Raw genomic sequence first — 23,000 nt, forward strand, 5'->3', positions numbered from 1 at the left:
TTGAGCAGTTGCTTGTGATTCTTATAGCCTATGCTTCATAAAATTGTTGCAAGATCTGATCAAAAATGAATTCAAAATCTACTGGCCTAGTATGTGCTCTTTTAATATTGGAATTAAGGACAAAGATATACTGTATTTATTGACAATCTTCTATGCTCTTTTCATATAGTCCTATTTAAAGTACACTTACTGACTGGTGCCAGTATTATTTTTTTGCATAGAAGTTTTAATTGTATCATATTTATCAATCAATATGATATGTTCTTATTTGATTTATATTGGTTTTTCAATTTTATCAGTAATTTATCTATAATGTCTGCTGAGTTAAATGCCATAATCATGGCATTAGAACACCTTAAGCAAAACCAATCTTTGATTGAAAATTCGAATAATATTATCATTTATTCCGACTCTTTATCAAGCCTTGAGTTGCTGGCCTCATCTTCTCAATATAAGTTGGACATTGACACTTATCATTGTCTCAGTATTATTGATAATCTTGCTTCAAGTGGCATAAAAACTTACTTTCAGTACATTCCTAGCCACTCTGGCATAAGTGGTAATCATCAGGTTGATGAAATAGCAAAAAATTCTATAAATATTGACCAGCCAAGTGGGAGACCAATCCCGATTGGAGATATTTACCAATGGAGGCTATCAGATATTAATTTTAATAAGATTAATACTATCCTTTCCCCCTTTCCCAAGAAGTATTTTTCTAAAATCTATCATAGAATTTGTTCTGGAACAAATGGACTAAATTTTCTTGCAGTCTCATATAAGCTTTCTAATTCAAGTGGTTCAATTCCCCTGTCCCCTCTTTGCAGGCAGTGTAATAAGAATAATGAAACAATTGACCATTGCCTATTTGAATGTAATATGCTGACGTCTGCACAACATACCTTGCTTTCTAAACTGTTAAAATACTTCAAACACCACAAAATCCCACTATCAGCCAAGAGCCTAGCCAACTATACCTGCACACAGAGTATAGAAATCGACATCTATCATCTTATATTTGAACTCCTAGAGTCGAAAGATCTGCTGAAAGATATCTGAATATATCTAATAAATATGAGGCAATCAAGCCAGTAGCTCTGTAGCCCACAGAGTGAAGCAAAAGGAAAAGGGCTAAATAGTGTTACTGAAAAGCCCGCCTGCTGTTAAATAGAAGAAGAAGTAGTTGTACCAAACCAATCGTGCTCAAAATCCTCCTCGGGGCCAAACTGTGGTGTTTTCTTTCGTGGATGGTGAAGTTTTCCCCACAGTAGAGTGCAGACGGTCTTGTATCATAATACTATCTTTTCCTGTTTAGCTTAAAGCTTATTCCAATAGGCAATGCAAAGAACTACCCCTAAAAAAAGTCCCCCTGGACCCCACCCTAAATACTAACGAAATTGATCCATTTTTGCCCCATCTTGGCTGGTCAAGCTCTCTATCACAAAGCTCACATGAAAGCTCAAATTCTGAGAATAGGACAATGATCAGTGTTGGAGCTAATGTCACCATAAATGATAATAATAATAATAATAATATAATGCAAAACAAATAGGCCACAGGGCCTCTACAAAAATCTTTTAAATTGAAAAAAATTGTAGGCACTTTCACTGTAGTATTTGTCCAGTTCCTGCTTGAACGAGTTTAATGAGTTGCCATTGATGACTTCAAAGGGGAGCTTGTTCCAGTTTTGTTTTACTTGGTTTTTGAATGCCCAATGGCCAATGTCCTTTTACAACCTCTCCTCTTGAAGCTTGAGGTTGTGACCACAAAGGTTCGTGTGGCTGAAGCTGAGAACATTAGTCGCCTGGATGTTTTTGTAGCTATCGTAGCAAGGCTTGTATACCTCAATGAGGTGTCCTCGGTGCAGTCGATAAGCTACTGAAGGACGTTTAAGATTGGGGTACCTATATTTGCAGGGTAAGTTTCTCAGAGTCAAACAAAACTTTGTTAATTGTTTTTGAACTTTTTTAAGAGCTTTGATGACTTTGTGGTAATTGGGACGTATACTGCAATGACCATATTCAAGGATTGGCCATACCAAAGCTTTGTAGAGAAGGCAAAGGGTATTATCATTTCCAAAAGTGAAGTGATGGATTTCAAGAGGTCCTTTCTAGGAGCTCCAAAAAAAGTAAAAAAACGTCCCCAATCAAAAGTATTTCCCCTCCCCCTGTCCATGTTTCTCCTTCTCAAAACTTAGGAATTTACCTCAAAATTTCTCCTAATACCCCCTTTGAAATAACAAAGATTACTACAATAAGGGTTGCAGTTTTCAAAATGTTAAAATCAATGTTTTCTCTTAACATTCACCGTGATGGATCTTTGCTAATAGCTGTCCAAGATCAGAAATCAGCTGATATAATACTTAATCTAAAATCTCTCCTGAATACCTCAATCAATTCATCTAAATGGAACCCAAAACAATCCCCGACAAAAATAGTAGTTTATAATGTTCCCCTAGAAATACCAATTCAGGAGTTAATAGAAGGACTCTCAGATAGGGCTGGTAACACAATCCCTATAGAATATGTCACTCAACTGGGTAAACCCAACTCTAATGGATTAAAAACAATTAGATCTTTCCTATTTACACTGAAGGAAAAAATTATTATCCCAGAAAAGTTATTCCTATTTGGGCAAATCAAACTGCATAAGGAATACAAGCCAAAACCTATCCAGTCAGAAGTGTCTGAAACTGGGACACACAACAAATAAATGCAATGAAATTCTCGTAGCTTGTAGTAATTGTAAAGGCTCCCATCCTAAAGAGTTGACAACTTGCAACAACACCCAGCCTACATCTATCAATTGTAAAGACCCACATGAATCCACCAATAAATCACAATGCCCTGCATATAAGAAAAGAGCACTAACACTCCAAATAACAACAGAGAAGGCCATTCCATACCCTTTTGCATCTATGGAAGCAAATGCTGCCCAATAACACCAAATAAAACCTATATTGAAATCAAATAAAACTCCCAAGTCAAACACTCCCAATGCATCAAGTACTCCTTACAAAATATCATCCATTAAGTCCCCTAGCTCACATCTCTATCAAAAAGAAACACCAAGCCAGCAAGCCTCCTTGCCGAGTGAAATTAGGTCAGCCTGGTACCCCCTCCCAAAAAGAAACAAACCAGAAAAACTATCAGAAATTAATCCTTTAACTAACTAGTTGGATGCACAACCAAAGATGAGATCCCAAAGCATATGCTTATTAATTCGAAAATGAAATACACTTCAGACGGTGAATATAAAACAACCGGAGAAAGCCAATGTAATTGACAAATTGACAAAAATCAACATCTCTCATACGATGATCATTCAATCAAAAAAAGATCTTGCTTTACTATCAAAAAAAATGAACATTGATACACTATCACATCAAAAGTAAATCAACAACACGACACATATCAATACTCCAGTGGAATGTAAGATCACTTACTGAACATAAGTTATATGAACAAATATATTTAATGAATAATAATTCCAGCAATACTGCGTGCCTCCATGAAACTCATTTATCTCAAAATCAAAAAATTAAGTCTCTGGGATACACTATCCTAAAAAAGGATAGATCATCAGCTAGAAAAGGAGGCCGAGAAGCTGTAATAGTTAATACTAATACACAATTCTATTGCATCAACCTTCCAGATTTTGTAAATGATTTTGATGTAGTTAGTATCAGTGTTTGGCTGAATAATACAAAACTTACATAATAAGCTTTTATAACCCTAATGACCAAATTACAGATGTCATGGATTACTTCAGCTATATAAATAATTCTAATATGTTGAAAAATATCATTATTTGTGGAGACTTTAATGCCCACAGCCTTTTGTGGGGGAATAAATCAGCAAATAAAGCTGGTAAGTTCATTGAACGTATGACTTCAAATAATGATGAATTAGCTGTTGCTACCCCTCCAAACCTGAATACATATTTCAACCCCAAAAGTGGCAGTTTCTCTACAATTGACCTACAAATTGTGTCATTAAATATTTTGAATAAAATTTATATAAATAAAATTAATAGCCTATGTACTGACCACTTTGCCATAGTTTGCTCCCTAAACGAACCTGCTGAAACCCTATCACATACCTTCAAATATATCAACACTAAAGCATATTGGCCTATGTTCCAAAATAAGCTAAATGATGGAATCACAAGTTTCACACAAAATTCAAGCATTTCAAACGCAACAGCTGACACACATGCTGAAGTTTTGGCATCTTTACTAATAAATACAGCTAATCATGCTATCCCCAGGAAAACCTTCCCTTAACATATTCCCAAAGCATGGTGGACAAATGAGTGCCAAAATAAATGGAGAACAAAAAAGACAGCTAGGAGAACATTTCTCAAAAACCATCACCTACTACATATTTAAAAAAAATTACAAGCAGAATCTAATCTAAAAAGGACCATAATAAATGCTAAATATAACTACTGGAATAATTTCGCAAATATTCTCTCCAGAGAAATACATGAGCCAATTATACATATAAGTCATAAGCCACATCTGTGGCAAAAAGACTTCCCCCAACCCACTCCTGTATGAGCTTATACATAATAATACCCATTATGACAATGATAATGAAAAAGCTAAGCTATTAGCCACTTTTTTTGTTAATAAGCTAACATCAAATAATTGTAGCAAAATGCCCCCAATTCCTATGAACCCAAGTTACCAACCTCACCCAGGATCCAAGTATATAACCAGCCCATTTTCAATCCAGGAAATGAATAATGCAATACATCATATTAGGACCAAGACTAGTGGCAGCTATGACAATATACACCCTACATGGATAAAGAATCTCGCCTCTTCATACAAACAGGAACTTCTAAATTGTTATAATCATGCTTGGGCTTCATCTATGTTCCCCAATATCTGGAAATGTCCGTCCCTCCTACCAATCCTAAAGAAAAATAAACCCAAAAATAACTCTGAGTCTTATAGGCCCATAATGATTACTCCTGTGATGGGAAAAATAATGGAGAATATGATCCCTCACACTCAAACTGGCTTCAAGAAACACCATTCCTCAACAGATGCTCTCATATTGTTAACAAATGCAATAAATGAATCATTCTCGAAAAATAATGTCCTAGTTGCAGCTTTCCTAGATTTTGAAGGGGCATATGACAATGCGAACCACCAAATCCTTTTAATTAAACTTGTAAACCTTGGACTACCCCCCAAGCTAGTATCTTTTATAAAATATTTCATAGAATTTCGAAGTTTCATTGTTTGTGTAGGTTCAGCCTCTTCACCCCAAAAGACAATAACCAAAGGCCTTCCTCAGGGAGCAGTCCTCAGCTGCCTCCTCTTTGCCCTATATCTCTGGGACATGAACCTCCTCCACACGAATCTACAATATACTGATGATCTGGTACTATGGTCATCTGGCAACACCTTTGAGATTGCACAGTCAAAGCTGCAAAAGTCACTTCCAATTTGAAAAATTTTCTCAACCTACAGATTTACCCGTTGCACCTACAAAGTCAAAAATAATCCATTTTCACCGAAAGTGAAACTAATTTAATTCAACATTATCTCTAAATGGAACAACGATTCCAGAAGATGATCATATCAGTTAACTAGGTCTCATGATCAACTAAAATTTTAATTTCACTCCTCTCATTCCAAACTAAATAAAAAAGTGCTATAGAAAAACAACTATACTAAAAAGACTTCTTTCTACACCATGGGGATGTAAGGAGAAAACCTTACTCTAGTTTTATAAATCACATATATGACCCCGTATTGACTATGGGCTCTTCGTCTATGGTGCATGTGCAAAGAACCAAATGCAAAACTTGAAACAATACAAAACAATATAATGCGTCTCATATTCGGTCTTAGGGAACACAAAAGCACCAATTCTCTGCTTATGGAGAGTGGATTAACAAAAATAAGGGAGAGAAGTAGCTTTCTCTTAATAAAACATATTACAAAAATTGAATCAAATAGCTAACACACCCTACATAATTGGTTAAGAAATCCAGCCATGTATAGAGGCATTGCAGATGAGTATGCCAATATTCAGAAGAAGTTCCCTGTACCCACAAAGTCTATTGCACCTACTTTCCCCCATTTCCCTACGTGGAATTGGTCAATCCCCATAATACATACTGATTTCTCAAAGAGGACTAAAGATTTAACCCCCATCGCTTTTGTCCAAAAAAAAAAATTGCTAAACTTAATACAATTACTTATAAAAACCATTCCCAAATCTTTGTTGATGGGTCCAAAATGAATGAACAGGTAGCAAGTGGTGCCTTCCTTCCTCACCTGAAAATTGCAATGGGTGAGAGATTGTATAATAATGTATCTATAATGTCTGCAGAGTTAAATGCCATAATCATGGTATTAGAACACCTTATGGAAAATAAACCTCATTGCCAATTCAAATAATATTATAGTTTATTCTGACTCTTTATCAAGCCTTGAGTTGCTGTCTTCAGCTCCTCAGTATAAGCTGGTTATTGACACATATCATTGTCTTAATATTATAAATAATCTTGCTTCAGGTGGCATAAGAACTTATCTTCAGTATATTCATAGCCACTCTGGTATGAGTGGTAATCATCAGGTTGATGAAATAGCAAAAAATGCTTTAAATATCGACCAGCCAAGTGGGAGACCAATCCCCATTAGATATATTTACCGATGGAGACTATCAGATATTATGTTTCATAAGAAAAATCCTACTCTTTCCCCCTTTCCCAATAAGCATTTTTCTGAAATTTATAATAGAATTTGTTCTGGAACAAATGGACTAACCTTTCTTGCATTCTTGTATCATTTTCATAATTCAAGTGATACAGTTCCCCTGTCCCCCCTTTATAGGTATTGTAATATAAATAATGAAGAAATTGACCATTACCTATTTGAAAGTATTATGCTGACGTCTGGATAGCATACCTTGCAATATAAACTCTTAAAGTGCTTCAAACACCACAAAATCTCACTATCAGCCAAGAGTCTAGCTGACTATATCTGCAAACAGAGCACAGCAATCGATATCTATCATCTTATATTTTATTGAACTTCTTTTCAAACCAAATAATACCATCTTCATTACTTTGTCTTCATCACTCTTTGCAGGATTCTACTCATCCAAGTCATGCACAAACGTAATGTTTGAAACGTTGTTGCTATTAAATTCAATCTGCATGTCAAATTCCTCAAATTTTAGTCACACCTAAAAATTTAGAAACTTGAGTGCACTCTTCTAATGGCAGGGATTCACCCAAAGACCTGTGTTTTGTTAATATCAGACCATCTGTTTGCTGTAAAATGTCTAGATTGTCAGATTAACCAGGATTGCCCTATCAATACAGACTTGTCTGTCTTTTATCTAAAATCCACATTACTTCTAAAGGGATGTTTCATAATGATAATTAGAAGCCATGGAAAGGTAAAATTGAAATCTGTGGTCCTCAGATCTTTAATATGACTAACTAAATGCTATTGTAGCCACTAATATCATGGATTCCAAAAAAATTTTCTTTAAACTTCACACCCATATCAATTAAAAAAAGGAAAACATGTTTATTTCTGGAAAAAATATATAGGGATCAATGAATAAAATATGTGCAATTGCAGGAAAAGATGGCTTGCAAATAAAGAAAACAAATGAAAAAAAAATGAAATGAGAATGGCAGAATCCATCTTTGAAACCCATATTGTGGCTTAAAAAAGCTGCTTTGGAGGATTTTCACAAAAATTATTTCAGTTTACTCCAACTGCAATACAACCCTATTTAAAACCAGGAATTTAAAAAAATACAGGTTATCAACCCATCTATTTGTGCTATAAAATCAAATGATGGTGCATCAAAATCTAAGCTGCTTGACAAGGTTGAAATAATTAATAAGCATTTGGAAGCTCAATGTTCAAAAAAAGCATTCTTACAATAATTCAGTTTCCATGCAAGGTCAGTCCCCCAACCCATCCCTTGTCCTTGTCCTGAAACTTGATAGTCTTTGTTTGAGGATTTAGGTGTAGCAGTAAATAGTCTGTATGAATCATCAATTGCCAAAGATTAGATCCAGAATATAATTCTTAAATGTATCCCTTCAACAAACCTGTTAAAGAAATGTGGGAAATCTGGTTTTCCTCCAATACCTTGGAATCCAGCAATTAATAACAATATATAAATGTGAAGGCATTGTTTTATATCAATTTGAGGACTTTCCAGCTGTATTGACATCATGTATAAGTGAACTTTTTCAAAAAAGGTTTAAGCTCAGGTTTGAACAATATTGAGGGACCACTTTTCTCAGACCTTCTAGACTTTGAGAAAGTTAGATAAGATATAAGATAAGATATTTATTTCGAGAAATTACTATCACAAGCCCTGAAGGGCCGAATTCGAATTTCGAAGTCCATAAAAAAACAAACAAGCAAGAAAATCATAACAAAAGCACAACAATTTACAGATTGGCAACCAATGAAAAAAAAAATAAAATAAATAAATAATCAAATATCGGAATGCTGTATGATTCCTTTGTCACTTATATTAAAAAACTTCAAAATGGCAACTAGTTAATAAGATAAAAACTAGTAAAACTGAAAAAAAATAAATAATATACACATTAACAAATGTTTAAAAAACAACATAAAAAGGAGATAGGGAACAAAAAAAGAGTATAGAGAAATCCGAGCTGTTTCTTTTTTTATATAAGAGAAACGACAAAATTTATGCACAAATTAACCACTATTTATTAAATCAGTAAAAAAAGGGATAAAAGATTTCTTATACCGCAAGGTAGTACAAAGAATGGGAGATAAGGTGGGGATAGGCTGGGACACAGTTCGTGGAGGACGATTTCTGTCAGGTACATGGTATTCAGGGAAAAGGTTTGCAGTACGGGGGTTCAAAAGTGCCAACTTACCAAAACGGAGGCACAAATTATTTCTTTGTCTCTCGAGGGTCTCTAGGTTTGAAATATTTAACAAATACAAATAGGGTATCTTGCCCTCTTTAAAAATAATTCTTAGAGCTCTCTTTTGGACATTTTCAATTTTTTGCGTTGCTTCATTAGAGAGGCCAGGGTGCCACACAGGACAAGCGTACTCTAATATGGGACGCACAAAAGAAATGTATACTTGTAGTAAATGTGATTGGGGGCAACTGAATTTATTTAAAAATTTAAGGAGGGAAAGCGAGGAGTTTGCTTGTCGTAGGATATTATTTATATGGGCATCCCATTTCAAATTGGAAGAAATTGTAACACCAAGGAGTTTGAGAGATGTGACAGAGGTTTCAGGAGGAATAGGAGCAAGAAAAAGGGGAGGGGATTTAAGGAAACTTACTGAGACTATTGCGGATCTAGAAGGGTTAACTGTCATGTCAAGGGAAGAGGCCTCACAGATAATATCTTGGAGTATGCCCATTGGGTTGCTAAAGATGTTTTTATGACATATCTCTAAAACTGTCAAGTCATCGACAAATTTTCACCTATTGTCATAAAGCGTTGAAAAGGTGTTAATCATAAGAGAAAAAAGGAGAGGGCCTAGAATAGTCCCCTTAGAAATACCATTAAATATGGGGAGATGATCTGAGAAACAATTTAGATATTTAACTACTTGAGATCTATTAGAGAGAAAAGAGGCAACAAGCTTAACAAGGAAAGTTTCAATGTGGAATTCATTTATAAGTTTATCTATGAGTAAATTGTGGTTAATCAAATCAAAAGCTTTTTGAAGATCAATAGAAATTAGATTAAGCCAAGTGTTAGGTTTTTCAAGTAATTTACCCATGGTATCAACAAGATGGATCAGGTAATTAGTGGTTGACGTGGATTTGAGATTACCAAACTGTCTAAGATCAATGAGGGGGGGGACTTTCATCTTAAGCCAGTCTGCGAGAAAACTTTCATACAATTTTGAAAAAATCGATGTTAGGGTAATAGGACGAATGCCATCAAAGCCAGGCTTCCCATTTTTCTTTTTGATTGAGGTAATAAAGCCTTGTTTCCAATATTGAGGGAACTGTCCAGATTCGGTAATTTCATTAAGCAGGGTGGATAGGGGTTTTGAGAGGTAATCACTGATCACTATGAAGTTACATTCATACTAGATAAGATGATGTAACTTGAACATAATATCAAGAAAGTTCTTACAAGAATCTCTATCCAAATGAAATCCTTAAGCATGCTCTTGAATTTAAAGTAAATACAAATTTTGGAAATCGTGTAGGGCATTGTTATTTAGGAGATCTGTCCAAATTAGAATTGAGGCAGAATGTTCCTCTTCCAAACAGGTGTTGCTAGGTGTTCCTCAGTTAATGGTTACTGGTCCTCTACTTTTATTATGTTGATTAATGATATTCTTTTGGCAGATAGGTCTTCAATAAAATTTGTGCTCTGTATGTTAAAACATTCGTCATTTGGACTAGTAGCCACTCTCCAGAAGCTTGTCAACCCATAATTCAATTAGCAATGAAAATTTTTTGTTGATTTGGTTATAACACAAAAATTTAAGAATTTTCAAACCCAGAAACCATTGATTTAGTTTCTCAAGAGAGCAGAGCTAGGAATGTCCCTCAGTCAGGTTTAGTTTGACCAGCATATCATATTGAAAGCAAGATGAAATTGCTTGATATTTGGCTTAATTATATGTAAAATTGGAGTCATATTTCTCATTTGACTGATGCTCTTGAAAAGTAGCTGAACTTCGTGTGTGCTGTAGTTGGGCAAAATAGGGTTCTAGCTAAAAAAAACCTTAGAGAAATATTTCTGTCAATAATATCTACAGAAAGATAGAATATTGACTTCCTGTCTATTCCTCTGCATAAAAAAAAAATACTTTCAAATATTGCATGAACTATTCATTGTGAATTAAGGTTTATCAAATGTGCTCTAAAAAGCACACCCATTGCTGTATAATTTAAACGTGTTAATGTCCCTTCTCTAAGAGAATGTTATTTGAAACTATTATCAAAATACTTTATGAAAGTCAACACCAAATCATTGTGTTTATTAGGAGTTTCTCATGAATCATATATAGACTCCTCATTTCAAAATTATAACTATCTTCAAGGCTGCATGGGGGGGGGGGGGGTGTATTACTGTGTTTGATCCCCCTGAAATTTTTGTCCAAATCATAAAGACATTAATAAAAATGCATATAAAAATTTGTTTGATGTATTTTTTGTTACCTCCCCCAACAAAAATCCTAGATGCTCCCTAGCTTATGTTAGCTATTGTCAAGCTTATCTAGCTATTGTCAAGGTTAGGATCCTAAAGAAAAATAAACCCAAAAATAACCCTGAGTCTTATAGGCCCATAATGATTACTCCTGTGACGGGGAAAATAATGGAGAACATGATCTATTACTGACTCCTCTGGTTTGTTGAAATAAATAATATGATCCCTCACACTCAAACTGGCTTCAGGAAACACCATTCCTCAACAGATGCTTTCATATTGTTAACAAATGTAATAAATGAATCATTCTCAAAAAATAATGTCTAGTTGCAGCTTTCCTAGATTTTGAAGGGGCATATGACAATGTGAACCACCAAATCCTTATTACCAAACTTGCAAACCTTGGACTACCCCCCAAGCTAGCATCTTTTATAAAATATTTCATAGAATAGCAAAGTTTCATTGTTTGTGTAGGTTCAGCCTCTTCACCCCAAAAGACAATAACCAAAGGTCTTCCTCAGGGAGCACTCCTCAGCTGCCTCCTCTTTGCCCTATATCTCTGGGACATGAACCTCCCCCACACGAATCTACAATATGCTGACGATCTGGTGCTATAGTCATCTGGCAACACCTTTGTGATATCACAGTCAAAGCTGCAAAAGTCACTTTTCCAATTTGAAAAATTCTCTCAACATTCAGATTTTCCCATCGCACCTACCAAGTCAAAAATAATCCAATTTCATCGAAAGTGAAATCATGTTCATGCAAGACTAACTCTAAATAGAACAACTATTCCAGAAGATAATCATATTAATTATCTAGGTCTCATGCTTGACCAAAAACTTAATTTCCACCTCCACATTTCAAACACTATAAAAAATGCTATGGAAAAACAATTATACTAAAAAGACTTCTTTCCACACCCTGGGTATGTAAGGAGAAAACCTTACTCCAGTTTTATAAATCACATATAAGACCCCATATTGACTATGGGCTAATTGTCTATGGTGCATGTGCAAAGACCCAGATGCAAAAAATTGAAACAATACAAAATGATATAATACGTCTCATATTTGGTCTTAGGAAACCCACAAGCACCTAGTTTCTGCTTATGGAGAGTGGATTATCAACAATAAGGGAGAGGCGTAGCTTTCTCTTGACAAAACATCTTACGAAAATTGAATCAAATAGCTCACACACCCCACATAATTGGTTAAGAAATCCAGCCATGTATAGAGGCATTACAGATGAGTATGCCAATATTCAAAAGAAGTTCCCTGTTCCGGCAAAGTCTATTGCACCTTCTTTCCCCCAATCCCCTCCATGGAATTGGTCAATCCCCATAATAAATACTGATTTCTCAAAGTGGAATCAATATTTAACCCCAATACATATTTTCCAGAAAAAATTTGCTGAACTTAATACAAATACTTCTAAACAAAACGTCAAAATATTTGTTGATGGGTCAAAAATGAATAAGAACAAAACAAGAGGTGCCCTCCTTCATCACCTGAACATTTTAATGGGCAACGGATTTTAATAAAGCGCCTATAATATCTGCTGGGTTGAATAACACAATCATGGCATTAGAATATCTTATGGAAAACCAACCTTTGATTGCTAATTCAAATAATATTATAGTATATTCCGACTCTTTATCAAGCCTTGAGTTGCTGGCCTCAGCTCCTCAGTATAAGTTGACACTTATCATTGTCCCAGTATTAAAGATAATCTTGCTTCAAGTGACATAAGAACTTATTTTCTGTATATTCCTAGCCACTCTGGCATAAGTGGTAATCATCAGGTTGATGAAATAGCAAAAAATGCTATAAATATTGACCAGCCAAGTGGGAGACCGATCCCCATTAGAGATATTTACCGATGGAGACTATCAGATACTAATTTTAATAAGAATAATCCTATCCTTCCCCCTTTCCCAATCAGTATTTTCTAAAATTTATCATAGAATTTGTTCTGGAACAAATGGACTAAATTTTCTTGCATTCGCGTATAAGTTTCCTAATTCAACTGGTTCATTTCCCCTGTCCCCTCTTTGCTGGCATTGTAATATGAATAATGAAACAATTGACCATTGTCTATTTGAATGTAATATGCTGACGTCTGTACAACATACCTTAATTTGTAAACTGTTAAAATGCTTCAAACACCACAAAATCTCACTATCAGCCAAGAGCCTAGCCAACTATACCTGCACAAAGAGCATAGAAATCGGCATCTATCATCTTATATTTGAACTCCTAGAGTCGAAAGATCTACTGAAAGATATCTGAAAATATCTATTAAATAAGAGACAACCAAGCCAGCAGCTCTTTAGCCCACAGAGTGAATCAAAAAGGAAAAGGGCTAAATAGTATTACTGAAAAGCCCGCTTGCTGTTAAATAGAAGAAAAAGAGTGAAAAAAAAATCAGATACAATGAAAGTGTGAATTTTGCTTTTCAGAATACAAAAACTCAAAATTGGTAGGATTCAGTCTTCATTGACAGATTTCGGCCCCATACTCCAAAATCTGAAATAGTGAAGCATTTTTGACTGATTACATGCGCTTTTGTGGTCGAAATTTTCTGTTCTCAGTCTCTGGGTTGACGAGAAAGATATTTTCCTTAGTTCTCTGGTATGTCAGAGAATTAAATAAAAAAGGGAATTAAAGATAATCCAAAAAAAAAAACTTTTCAATATCTAAGGTGGTATTTTACATTACTTTCTGGCTAACGTGCTTATTTATTCCCTACATACAATAGGAATTGTGATTAAAGAACTAATAAAGTAAAAAAGTACTAAGTATAATGGTCTTTCAATTTATATAAATTATACAAAATTGTGGAAGTTAAAGGCGAATTTGATAAAGATAACTAATAGATTGTAATATTCCACAGCTTGTTTATAACAACAAAATGTTCCGTAGCTGTCAAAATATAAATAAGAACGACAAGAACGACCAAGTGAAAGGTAAAATATTAGACCGCCCGCAATTAAAGCAACTATCTATAGAAATTCAGGCTAAATACAGAGTTCTAAGATTTTGTCATGAATAAAATACATATACATATTAGACAAAATTGTACTTGGCAAAGTCCTTCAACAGTTCCGATTGTTATTGTATTTTTGTTTTCCTTTTAATGAACTTCGAATTAGTTTGGTACATTTTTAATCATATATTGTATTTATCTTCGACAAGTATTTAAGATCGTTTTCAAGATTAAACAGCAAGCCCTCCTTCAATCTCGCTCAAAAATTTCCTCAATAGTTTCATTTTCACTTTCATTGTCATTGGATGGTTTTTTGATTTCATACATGTCAAAGGTAAATCTATTCAGCATAACGGGTGTAGAATCAAAGTCCCTGCAGTATTTTCCCTGGCAGTTTAGCCTAAGTCGGATGGTCACAGTAGAGTTAAGCATTTAAAGGTGCATCCTGTTTCGAATTTTGTACTTGACAAGATTCATGACAGAAAACACTCGCTCGACGAAGAGGTTGCTGATGGGTAAGCTTAAAACAGAAAGAGCTGCTCGAGCTATGTCGAACAAAGGTCAGCTTTCCCACTCTTTTCTGTATTTTTTTTTCGAAATTTGACCACCTTCCCATTTAGTTTTTCACGCTAAGGATAATGCACGCTTTAATATTTGAGATTTAGGTCGTTATGGAGCCTGGAATGCGATATGAGGATCCCTACGGGGTTCTGAAAATTCCACCTGTCTTTATAGAGAGATTTCTGAACCTGTCAGAAAAAGTTGTCAGTAAACACTAGACTCTGAAATTTTGATTTTTGTCATTGTTATTGTGAAGGCAAAGTGCGCCCACTTTGCGCCGAATTTTTTGACATGCGCAAAATTGGCGCAATGCGCCAATTTGAAAAATTCAATGCGCAGTCAACTCAAAAAAGCTTCCAAATGGCGCAAATGCGCACCACCTGGCAACTATGGTTTGAATGAACTATCGCGTCTTAGTCCGATTATAGCTGTGGGGGTTAAATAGTGAGAAAAATTTCTTGACATCTCGTTTGGTTACAGGAGGCGATTGCACGTTTGATGATAAAATAATGATATAAGCTTGCCGGAGAAATGGATAGCCATTTAACAAGAAATGAAAAAAGGAACGGGTGTTGCAAATAACTTAAAAGCGTGAATATTTCGGAACTTACTATATTGGCAGTTAAAAAAAGAAATTTCAGGGGGGAGGGGGCGCTCCCCCCCCCCCCCCCCCCCGGATACGCTACTGTTAGGGGGCACGCGTCCCCCTCGCCCCCTGGACCCGCCACTGTATCCTGGTGTGTTTGGCATGCCTATTCTTTTTACTTTATTTCTTCGTTTCTCTTCAACTTTGTTTAGTGTTTAAAATAATAAACCCTATTCAGATAGTGGAAGTAAAAAACTGAAAAAATTGTCTCAAGTTCAAGCAGCCCATAGGAACTAAACTGGATAAGCATGTGGAGTGTAATTGTGTGATCTAGGTCATATGACTCTTTTTTTTCACAGTGTTGCTTATGCTACAAGAATAGCATCTCCAAACGCTATCTGAAATGGTCCACTTCCTCTCAGCTTTGATGGTCTGCAAAGATTTCTTCATTGTTCACAGTGAAAATGTTGTCAGCATTTGGTCATTTCAAAGTTAATCTGCCATTTTAATCCACTTTAAAAATTTTAGTTGTGACTATCCTTTGTCTGTTAAGTCCAGAATCCTTGAAATATGCATGTCCTACGTAAGATTATTAGAAATTGGTGACAACAAAGATTTTAACATGTTTCACTAGCATTTTTGGGTGGGATAGGGTCGAGGAAAACAGGAGTGGATTTTAAGAAGTTTATCATTATTATATTTGACTTAATGGAATTTACTTTCATATGTAAATTCTTAGCTTCATCTAAAACATGGGTAGGATTTTGCGGGTTCACTTTTGATATTTCTATGATATACTTACAAGGATCAGCAAGTCATCTACATATTAACATCTTTGAGGGAATCAAACCAATTTCATTAATCATTACTAGATATAAGAATGGTCCCAATAAGCTTCCCTGAGGAATGCCATGCTAAGTAGGGAGGGGTTCAGAGAAAAAAAAAAATGTATTTTACAACTTGGGATCTATTTGAAATAAAACATATACAAAATTTACTAAGAGAGCGTCTACATTAAAGCTATTCAGTAATAAATGAATTAGGATGTTGTCAACAACCAAGTCAATTTCTTAAAAACCTGAAGATGGTATGAGCCCAAGCAGCAGTTCCTCAGATGATGGAAAAATCTAGTATTTGAAAGTAAAACTGTGATTTAAAAAAACTTATTTTTAGTGTTTTATCATCTGAAATATCATTATAAATAATAATCATCAAAATCTCTCATTGTTGAAAAAGTACATGTAAATTCAACAACTATGTTTTCTTCAGAGGACTCTTGAATTTCGAGACCAATTATTTTTCATTTGTTTTACTGTTCAGTTAAGCTTTGACAGAATCACTTATATTTCGACAGGGCCTATAGCTGTCTATAAAAAATTTCGACAAGGTTACTAGAAGATATTCTCAAAAGAAATGAATCCCTTGACAGAAGCCAATATCTATGTTTGAATTCAGCTGAAGAAACATTTTTAGTCGGTCTGGTTTTGACACTTGGAATAGAATTTTGTCAATATAATATTCGCTGCCATTTTAATTTAATTTTATCTAGAAAAAGCCAATGTGGCTACATTTTGGAGAAGATCAGATGTATCTTGACGCATTGGTGCTGATCCCATTTTTTTGTTGTATTTTTTCTTTTTTGCAAAAAAAAACAGTAATGACAGTTGGAACATCACATAGCTAAAAATTGTTGGGAGCTCATTTTGTATCAAAAACATGAAACTGGTTGAATTGAATATTCTTTTCTTATCTGGGTGTATTGGATATAGTGTCCACAATGATCTTTAGGCATTTATTTGGATATTTTCAACCAGAAAAGCTATTATTTTTTAGCTACAAAGGATGCAATTTAACATATTAAACAGGTTTGTTGTTCCTAAGTTGGAAGTGGATTCAAATTTTATATTGAGGTGACTTGTAATTTCACCTGATAGTATTGACATTGATGTAGTTGTGGATATTATACATTTAAGCTGTTATATCATAATTGAAAATCATTTCTTATTTTGATTGCTCTACTGCTTAAGTTTGCTGGTTTAAATAGCTTGCCTACAATTTGGTTCATAATGACTGGAAATTAAGTCTAGTTTATGTTTTTGAAAGAAATAATGTTTTCAAATCTTAAGATAAATGTTATGGATCGAAGTGTTTGTGTAAATTAGAAGATTAGAAACTGACAGTAGTGTAAAGAAAAAGTAGTGTATACTTTACCCCCAATACTCACCCCCCACCCTTAATGTGCAAATATATAGCTCAAATTATATATTTCCTATCTTAAGAAAACAATTTTTAGATCATAATATGCAGAATAATCATAGTTACATAATCAAAGTATAGCGGGGCTGCATGCAAAATGTGTTAACTATGACTATTCTGCATGTTATGAAGTAAAAATTGTGTAAAGAAAAAATATAAACTCCATTTAGTATTTGACGTTTCTTGCCATTTGACAGGAGTTTCTGGTGCATTAGTATACATTGAGTTAATAATGCTTCTTGACTACTAAAGTCCTTGCATCAACTCTGCAGAGTTGCTACTGCTGAGAGTACTTGTATGATAAACCCCTACTGCACAAGTTGTTCATTCGTTGATGTATTATAGAACCGTTTTTTTTTGTTTTTTTTTTTTTGTTAGTTTCTTTCAGTTTAGCGTGAGAGAAGACAAAGAGAAATGACAGAATAGATGAAAAATATATAATAAAAAAAATTATATATTTGGGCTGTATAATCACATATTGGAGGGGGGATAAAGTATTTGGACAGTGTGAAGTTAGAAAACAATTCTTACTACATAACATGCAGAATAATTGTGCCTAGTACATTAGGCATGCAGACCCGCTATACTTTACCCCCCCCCCTAATGTGCAAATATATATATCCCAAATTTGTTTCGTAATTATTATATTTTTATCATACTTTAGTATATTTCATTAGGATTGAGTGTCAGAGAAAAAATTTGAAGAATATTAGGTAGAGGGTATATCATACAAGTACCCTGCTGAGTTTGAAACTGTTGGTTCTGTATTACCAACCTGGGATCATACCCACTGTGTCACCCCAGGACTATGAGTTTCTTCATTGCATCAGATTAATGACCTTCTTGACTACTAAGGTCCTTGCATTGCCCCTGCAGTGTGTTGCTACAGATGAGTTTCTGAAAGAAACAGAATTGCCAGGTTTTAAAAAAATGCCAAGAAGCACCAAACGTTAGAATGTGTTGGTGTTTGGTCAACAGCAGTGCCAGTTTCCTTTTTTTTTAACAAAAGAAGCACTTGCAATGTTATACAAAGATTACAGCTTTTAGATACTAATGTGATACAAATGTTCTAAAGTGGATTGCTTGAAAGCTATAGATTGATCCTTTTTAAAATGGTAAATAGTTGGTAAAAATGGTAAATAATTAGTAAAATAACATGATAAATAAATGGGATGCATTTCCGACAAGAGTGGGGGGCCCAGAATGTCCAAATTTTTGCCGCAGGTATAGCTGAAAAGAGAAAAAAAAAATAGTAAATGCAGGTGTAAATACAGGTTTTTTAGTTCCAAATTTATTTGGAAATGGAGGAGTAAACCTTTTTGACTGGTAAAGTGGTATTTTCCCCTCTGATGTGCAGGATCTCTGCAGCCTATAGGTAAATTATTAAAACCTTGAACATTCTTATATTTTTATGCTACTGATGGGTTATAAAATTTCAGTAGAAAATAGGCTGTCTAGGAGATAAGGTAATACTTTATTGATAACAACAATCACAAGCAAAATGAAATAGCCAAATTTGTGTTTTAACTTAAGAAATCTTAAAACCAGAACAAGAATCATGAGTATAATGCAAGTCAAAATACGTAAAAATAAAAATCAGAAGAAAAGAATTAAAACAATCATCGGCCAGAAAAAAAAGCTTAGATCGAAAAACAAAAATGAAGACTAGACATCATAACTAAAAAAAAAAAAAAAAAAAAAAAAAAAAAAAAAAAAAAACGAGCTCAAGCTGCATCAAAAAAGAGCAAAAATATATTAGGCAATATAAGAAGTGACAATAACTGCTCTGACAATATATGACAAAAAAGGGAGACAATTGACACCTATTTGATCCACAATAAATCTCAAGAATTATTAAGGTACTTTGTGATAAACAGGGTCAGGGACATAGCTCCAGTATTTTTATTGAGGGGGCAAAAAAATTCCACATCCAGAGAGTCAAGAAGCATGGGCTATATCAAAGCTTTTTTTCAAATTTTTGAGTGGCCAACTTCCCCTCCCCCTTGCCACTCCCAAACCACGCCACTGAATGGGTTAAAACTGTCAAAATCTCTTGGTAACAGCATGAATTGCCATATAAGCTGGGACGCTGAGGAAATTCAGCGTTGGGAGACCTCTAGCAGGGTTAGGAAAATCAGGGAAAATGTAGGCACTAGAAATTGCAGTTTTTGTAAAAAGCAAACGAATACTATCCCCCGTTTCTAATGGTATTATGTTTGGCTTCAACTTTAGCCTCTTGCTTGTGGAAGCAAAATTTTGCTGCATACTACTGTCTCTCTTATAATCATGCCTGCTCACTGGAGTGTTTGTTATGTCCCTGGAGGACAGATTTTCTATTTTGGGCCTAATACTATGTTTAGGTTTCAAATCTGCCCTCCAAACTCTGTACATATGCCTTGAGTTAACAATGTATACTTTTTTCAGGCTGCCAGTATGGCCACAGGGATGGCAACAGAACAAAAGCCAAGCATTATATTATGTCAGTTGCCATCATGCTCACAGATGCAACAAGCAGGAGCAGTTCCAGGAATTGCAAGTTTTCAGAATAATTGTAATCCCAGTTCAACTCAGGGATTAGCCCCCATATATACATCAACAAGTACTAAAAGTGTTCTAAAGCCGAAGCTGATAGCCATCCCATTGAAAGCTTTTACAAATATGAGCACAATGACAGTACCTAGTACTCAATCAATAGGACCTGTATTTTTAAATGGAAAGAGAGGACAGCCTGTTTTAGTTTTGAATTCAAATTTTGGGAATAAATTATCACAAAATCGAGGTCAACAAGTTCTAATGGCATCCTCGCCAATATCAAGTACTGCTGTGCAGTTACTGAAGGTTTCACCAACTGAAAGCCAGTATATTGAAAGCAAAGGAGGAAGGCTGAGAGAAAAAAATAGAATAGGAACAGCTGTAAAAGAGGATGATGAGGTGACTGTAGTTAAAGAAGTAAAATGCTCTCCACATGTTAGTAGGAAGAATTGTCTTCCGACTCCTAAAGTGGCAAGAATTATTCTTCCAGATGATCTGCTGCAAACCCAGCAAAAACTCAGTTCTGTGAAACGTCATTTGCCTTTAGCACCTAGCATTAAGGTTGAAAGAATTAAAGCATCACAGCCCCAAAAGCAAAGTCATGGTCACAGTTTTAAAAGGGAATCTACAAGCAAAAAGAAGCATCCTGAATTTTGCAATCAAAAACATTTACAAAATCCCCCTATTTCATCTGAGCTAGTGAATATGACATTAAAAGCATTTGCAAATAACCAAGGTGTCTTGTTTGAAAAAGTGGTTGAGAAATCAAATTTTACATCTAACAGTGAAGGTTCTGCTCAAGAAAAACATAAAGCTTTCAACGACCTTGAAAGCTTGAAAGCTTCAAAGCTTTCTACAAAAAAAGAGGTTTTAGGACTGTATGGTAGTGAAAGTTTGAAATTAATAGGCTCTCATGGTGGTTTCAAAGAAAGATCTAATACATTGCCAAAAAGGATTAGTTCCTCTTTGTTGCAAAATGATAATGCAATGGCAGCTGTTAGTGAGACTATGAACAATTTAAAGACATCCTCATATAAAACTGGAATCATTCTAACTAGAGTTAGTGATGATTTAAAGATGTCTAATGACAAGCATTTGTCTGAAGACAACCACAGAACAAGAAACAGTTTTCTAGACTGTATGCCTGTGAGTTTAAGTGATAGTTGTAATTTACCAAGGAAATCAGTATCTTCTTCTGAATCTATGATAGAAAGTACTTTCCTTCAAACAAAAGGGCAAACACATAAGCTGAATAATGATGAAAAGGATGTTACAATTAGCCAAAAATTTCCCAAAAAACATCTGAAAGAAGGACCAGTTGGACAAAGTAGTATAAAAATAGGTGATGCTTCTTCCAAAGCAGCGAATGATTGTACTGATGTTGTTGATTCTCCAAGGTGTGCCTCCATTCCACTTATGAAGAAATCTCGCTCTAGAAGTGTGCAATCACAAGATCTAGTGAAAAAAGCAAGGAAAGGTAACTCACGACAGAAGAAAGAGAAGAAGCAATTAGTTGAAAAGTGGGTCGATCCATCTCTTGAAGAGTATACAAAGCTTGTTCAAGAAGTGAGTCCACTTAGTCGTATTCTAGCAAGGAAACAGAGATTAAAAGCTATCAACCCAAATATTCTTCCAAAAGGTAGACTATTTTCTTTTACTTTTTGAATATACTGATCAATACCATATTGCTTTAGTGGGTAGCAGGGTCGACCCCTCCCCCCCCCCTCTGAGATTCTATCCAACTTGTAAAAACATAACAAATTTTTTTTAAATCTTTTATTCATTTTTTGAAGATTTTTTGTAAACAGACTTTTTTCCCTTTTACCTTAGAATATGAAAGAGACAGTTTTTCCTATATTGATTGCAAACGAACTTTCTGAAAAAGAAGTTTTTTAAAGAAAAGTAAAGGCCATATTAAATTAAGATCAGAAGAAAGAGAAATCTACAATAATGACCAGAAATTACTATTAAAGAATAAATGAAACCCAAAACAAAACAAAAATTCAATAGACAATCATAGCAAAAAAAGCATACAACATTTAAATTACTAATTTACTAATTTACTAATTACTAATTTAAGGGAATAAACAAATCTTAAAACGAATGAAACTTAAATTAAATATGCAAATCAAGCTTGAAACGAACAGAAACCTCTAAAAACTAGAATTTCGGCTTTGCCTCCTTCTCTCACTGTAAAAGTCTAAAACCTACTGCATCATTGGTGCTTTACTGAAAACTATATGTCTTGAACAGTCTTGGCTAGTACAAATAAAATCAAACTGAATGTTTGATATATAATGCTATTAATTATTCAAAGATCATCAGTTCATGATTTCATTTGACTGTAATTTTTGTTTTCATTTTCAATGCTGTAATAACTGGAAAAGAAAATATTTGTCTAATCCAATAAAGGCAGGCATATCCCAGAGTAGTATATTGAGACCAGCATTTTTCATTTTTTCTCATAAATGATATGGGAGATAACCTTGCGAGCCTTCTGTAGCACTTTGCCGATAACACCACAACACATTTAGTCATCCCGATCATGATGACCCAATAAAAGTTATACTACTACTACAAACAGATCTTTTGGAAACTGGAAATTGGTCTGATGGCTGGATGGTCAGATTCAATGCATTAAAAACAAAAGAACCAATGATATCTGGATCAAAATTAACATGCATACACCCCAGCTTCATCTTCTTGAACGAAGCTATAAAGAAAGTCGACGAGTTTCGTCTCCATGGAATCCAATTCTCCACAGATCTGTCAACACTCATCTTGATTTGGTGAGAGCATCTTACGCAAGAAAGCTGGGGATAAACCTTCGCTGCAAAATCCTTCTACTTCTCAGCTTAATCATCCCACTTTAATAGTCTTGCATCAGACACATTGCCGAGTAGGGATGCCTGCT

At 34.7% G+C, this 23,000-nt stretch overlaps 1 protein-coding gene across 2 annotated transcripts in view; it reads left to right on the plus strand.

Annotated features, from left to right (window-relative positions):
* LOC148952528 (uncharacterized) overlaps window positions 1-23,000 on the plus strand; it is a 62,911-nt gene that overhangs the window by 8,922 nt on the left and 30,989 nt on the right. For both annotated transcript variants that reach the window (XM_089089001.1, XM_089089000.1), the window contains exon 2: window positions 19,979-21,725. In XM_089089001.1, coding sequence (XP_088945127.1) covers window positions 19,988-21,725 — 1,738 coding nt within the window. In that variant the 5' untranslated portion in view covers window positions 19,979-19,987. The remainder of the gene's footprint in view (window positions 1-19,978; window positions 21,726-23,000) is intronic.

This window comes from Artemia sp. Qi Xiang Cuo, chromosome 5, assembly GCF_049724085.1.
Source record: "Artemia sp. Qi Xiang Cuo chromosome 5, ASM4972408v1, whole genome shotgun sequence".
Classification (NCBI taxonomy): Eukaryota; Metazoa; Arthropoda; class Branchiopoda; order Anostraca; family Artemiidae; genus Artemia; species Artemia sp. Qi Xiang Cuo.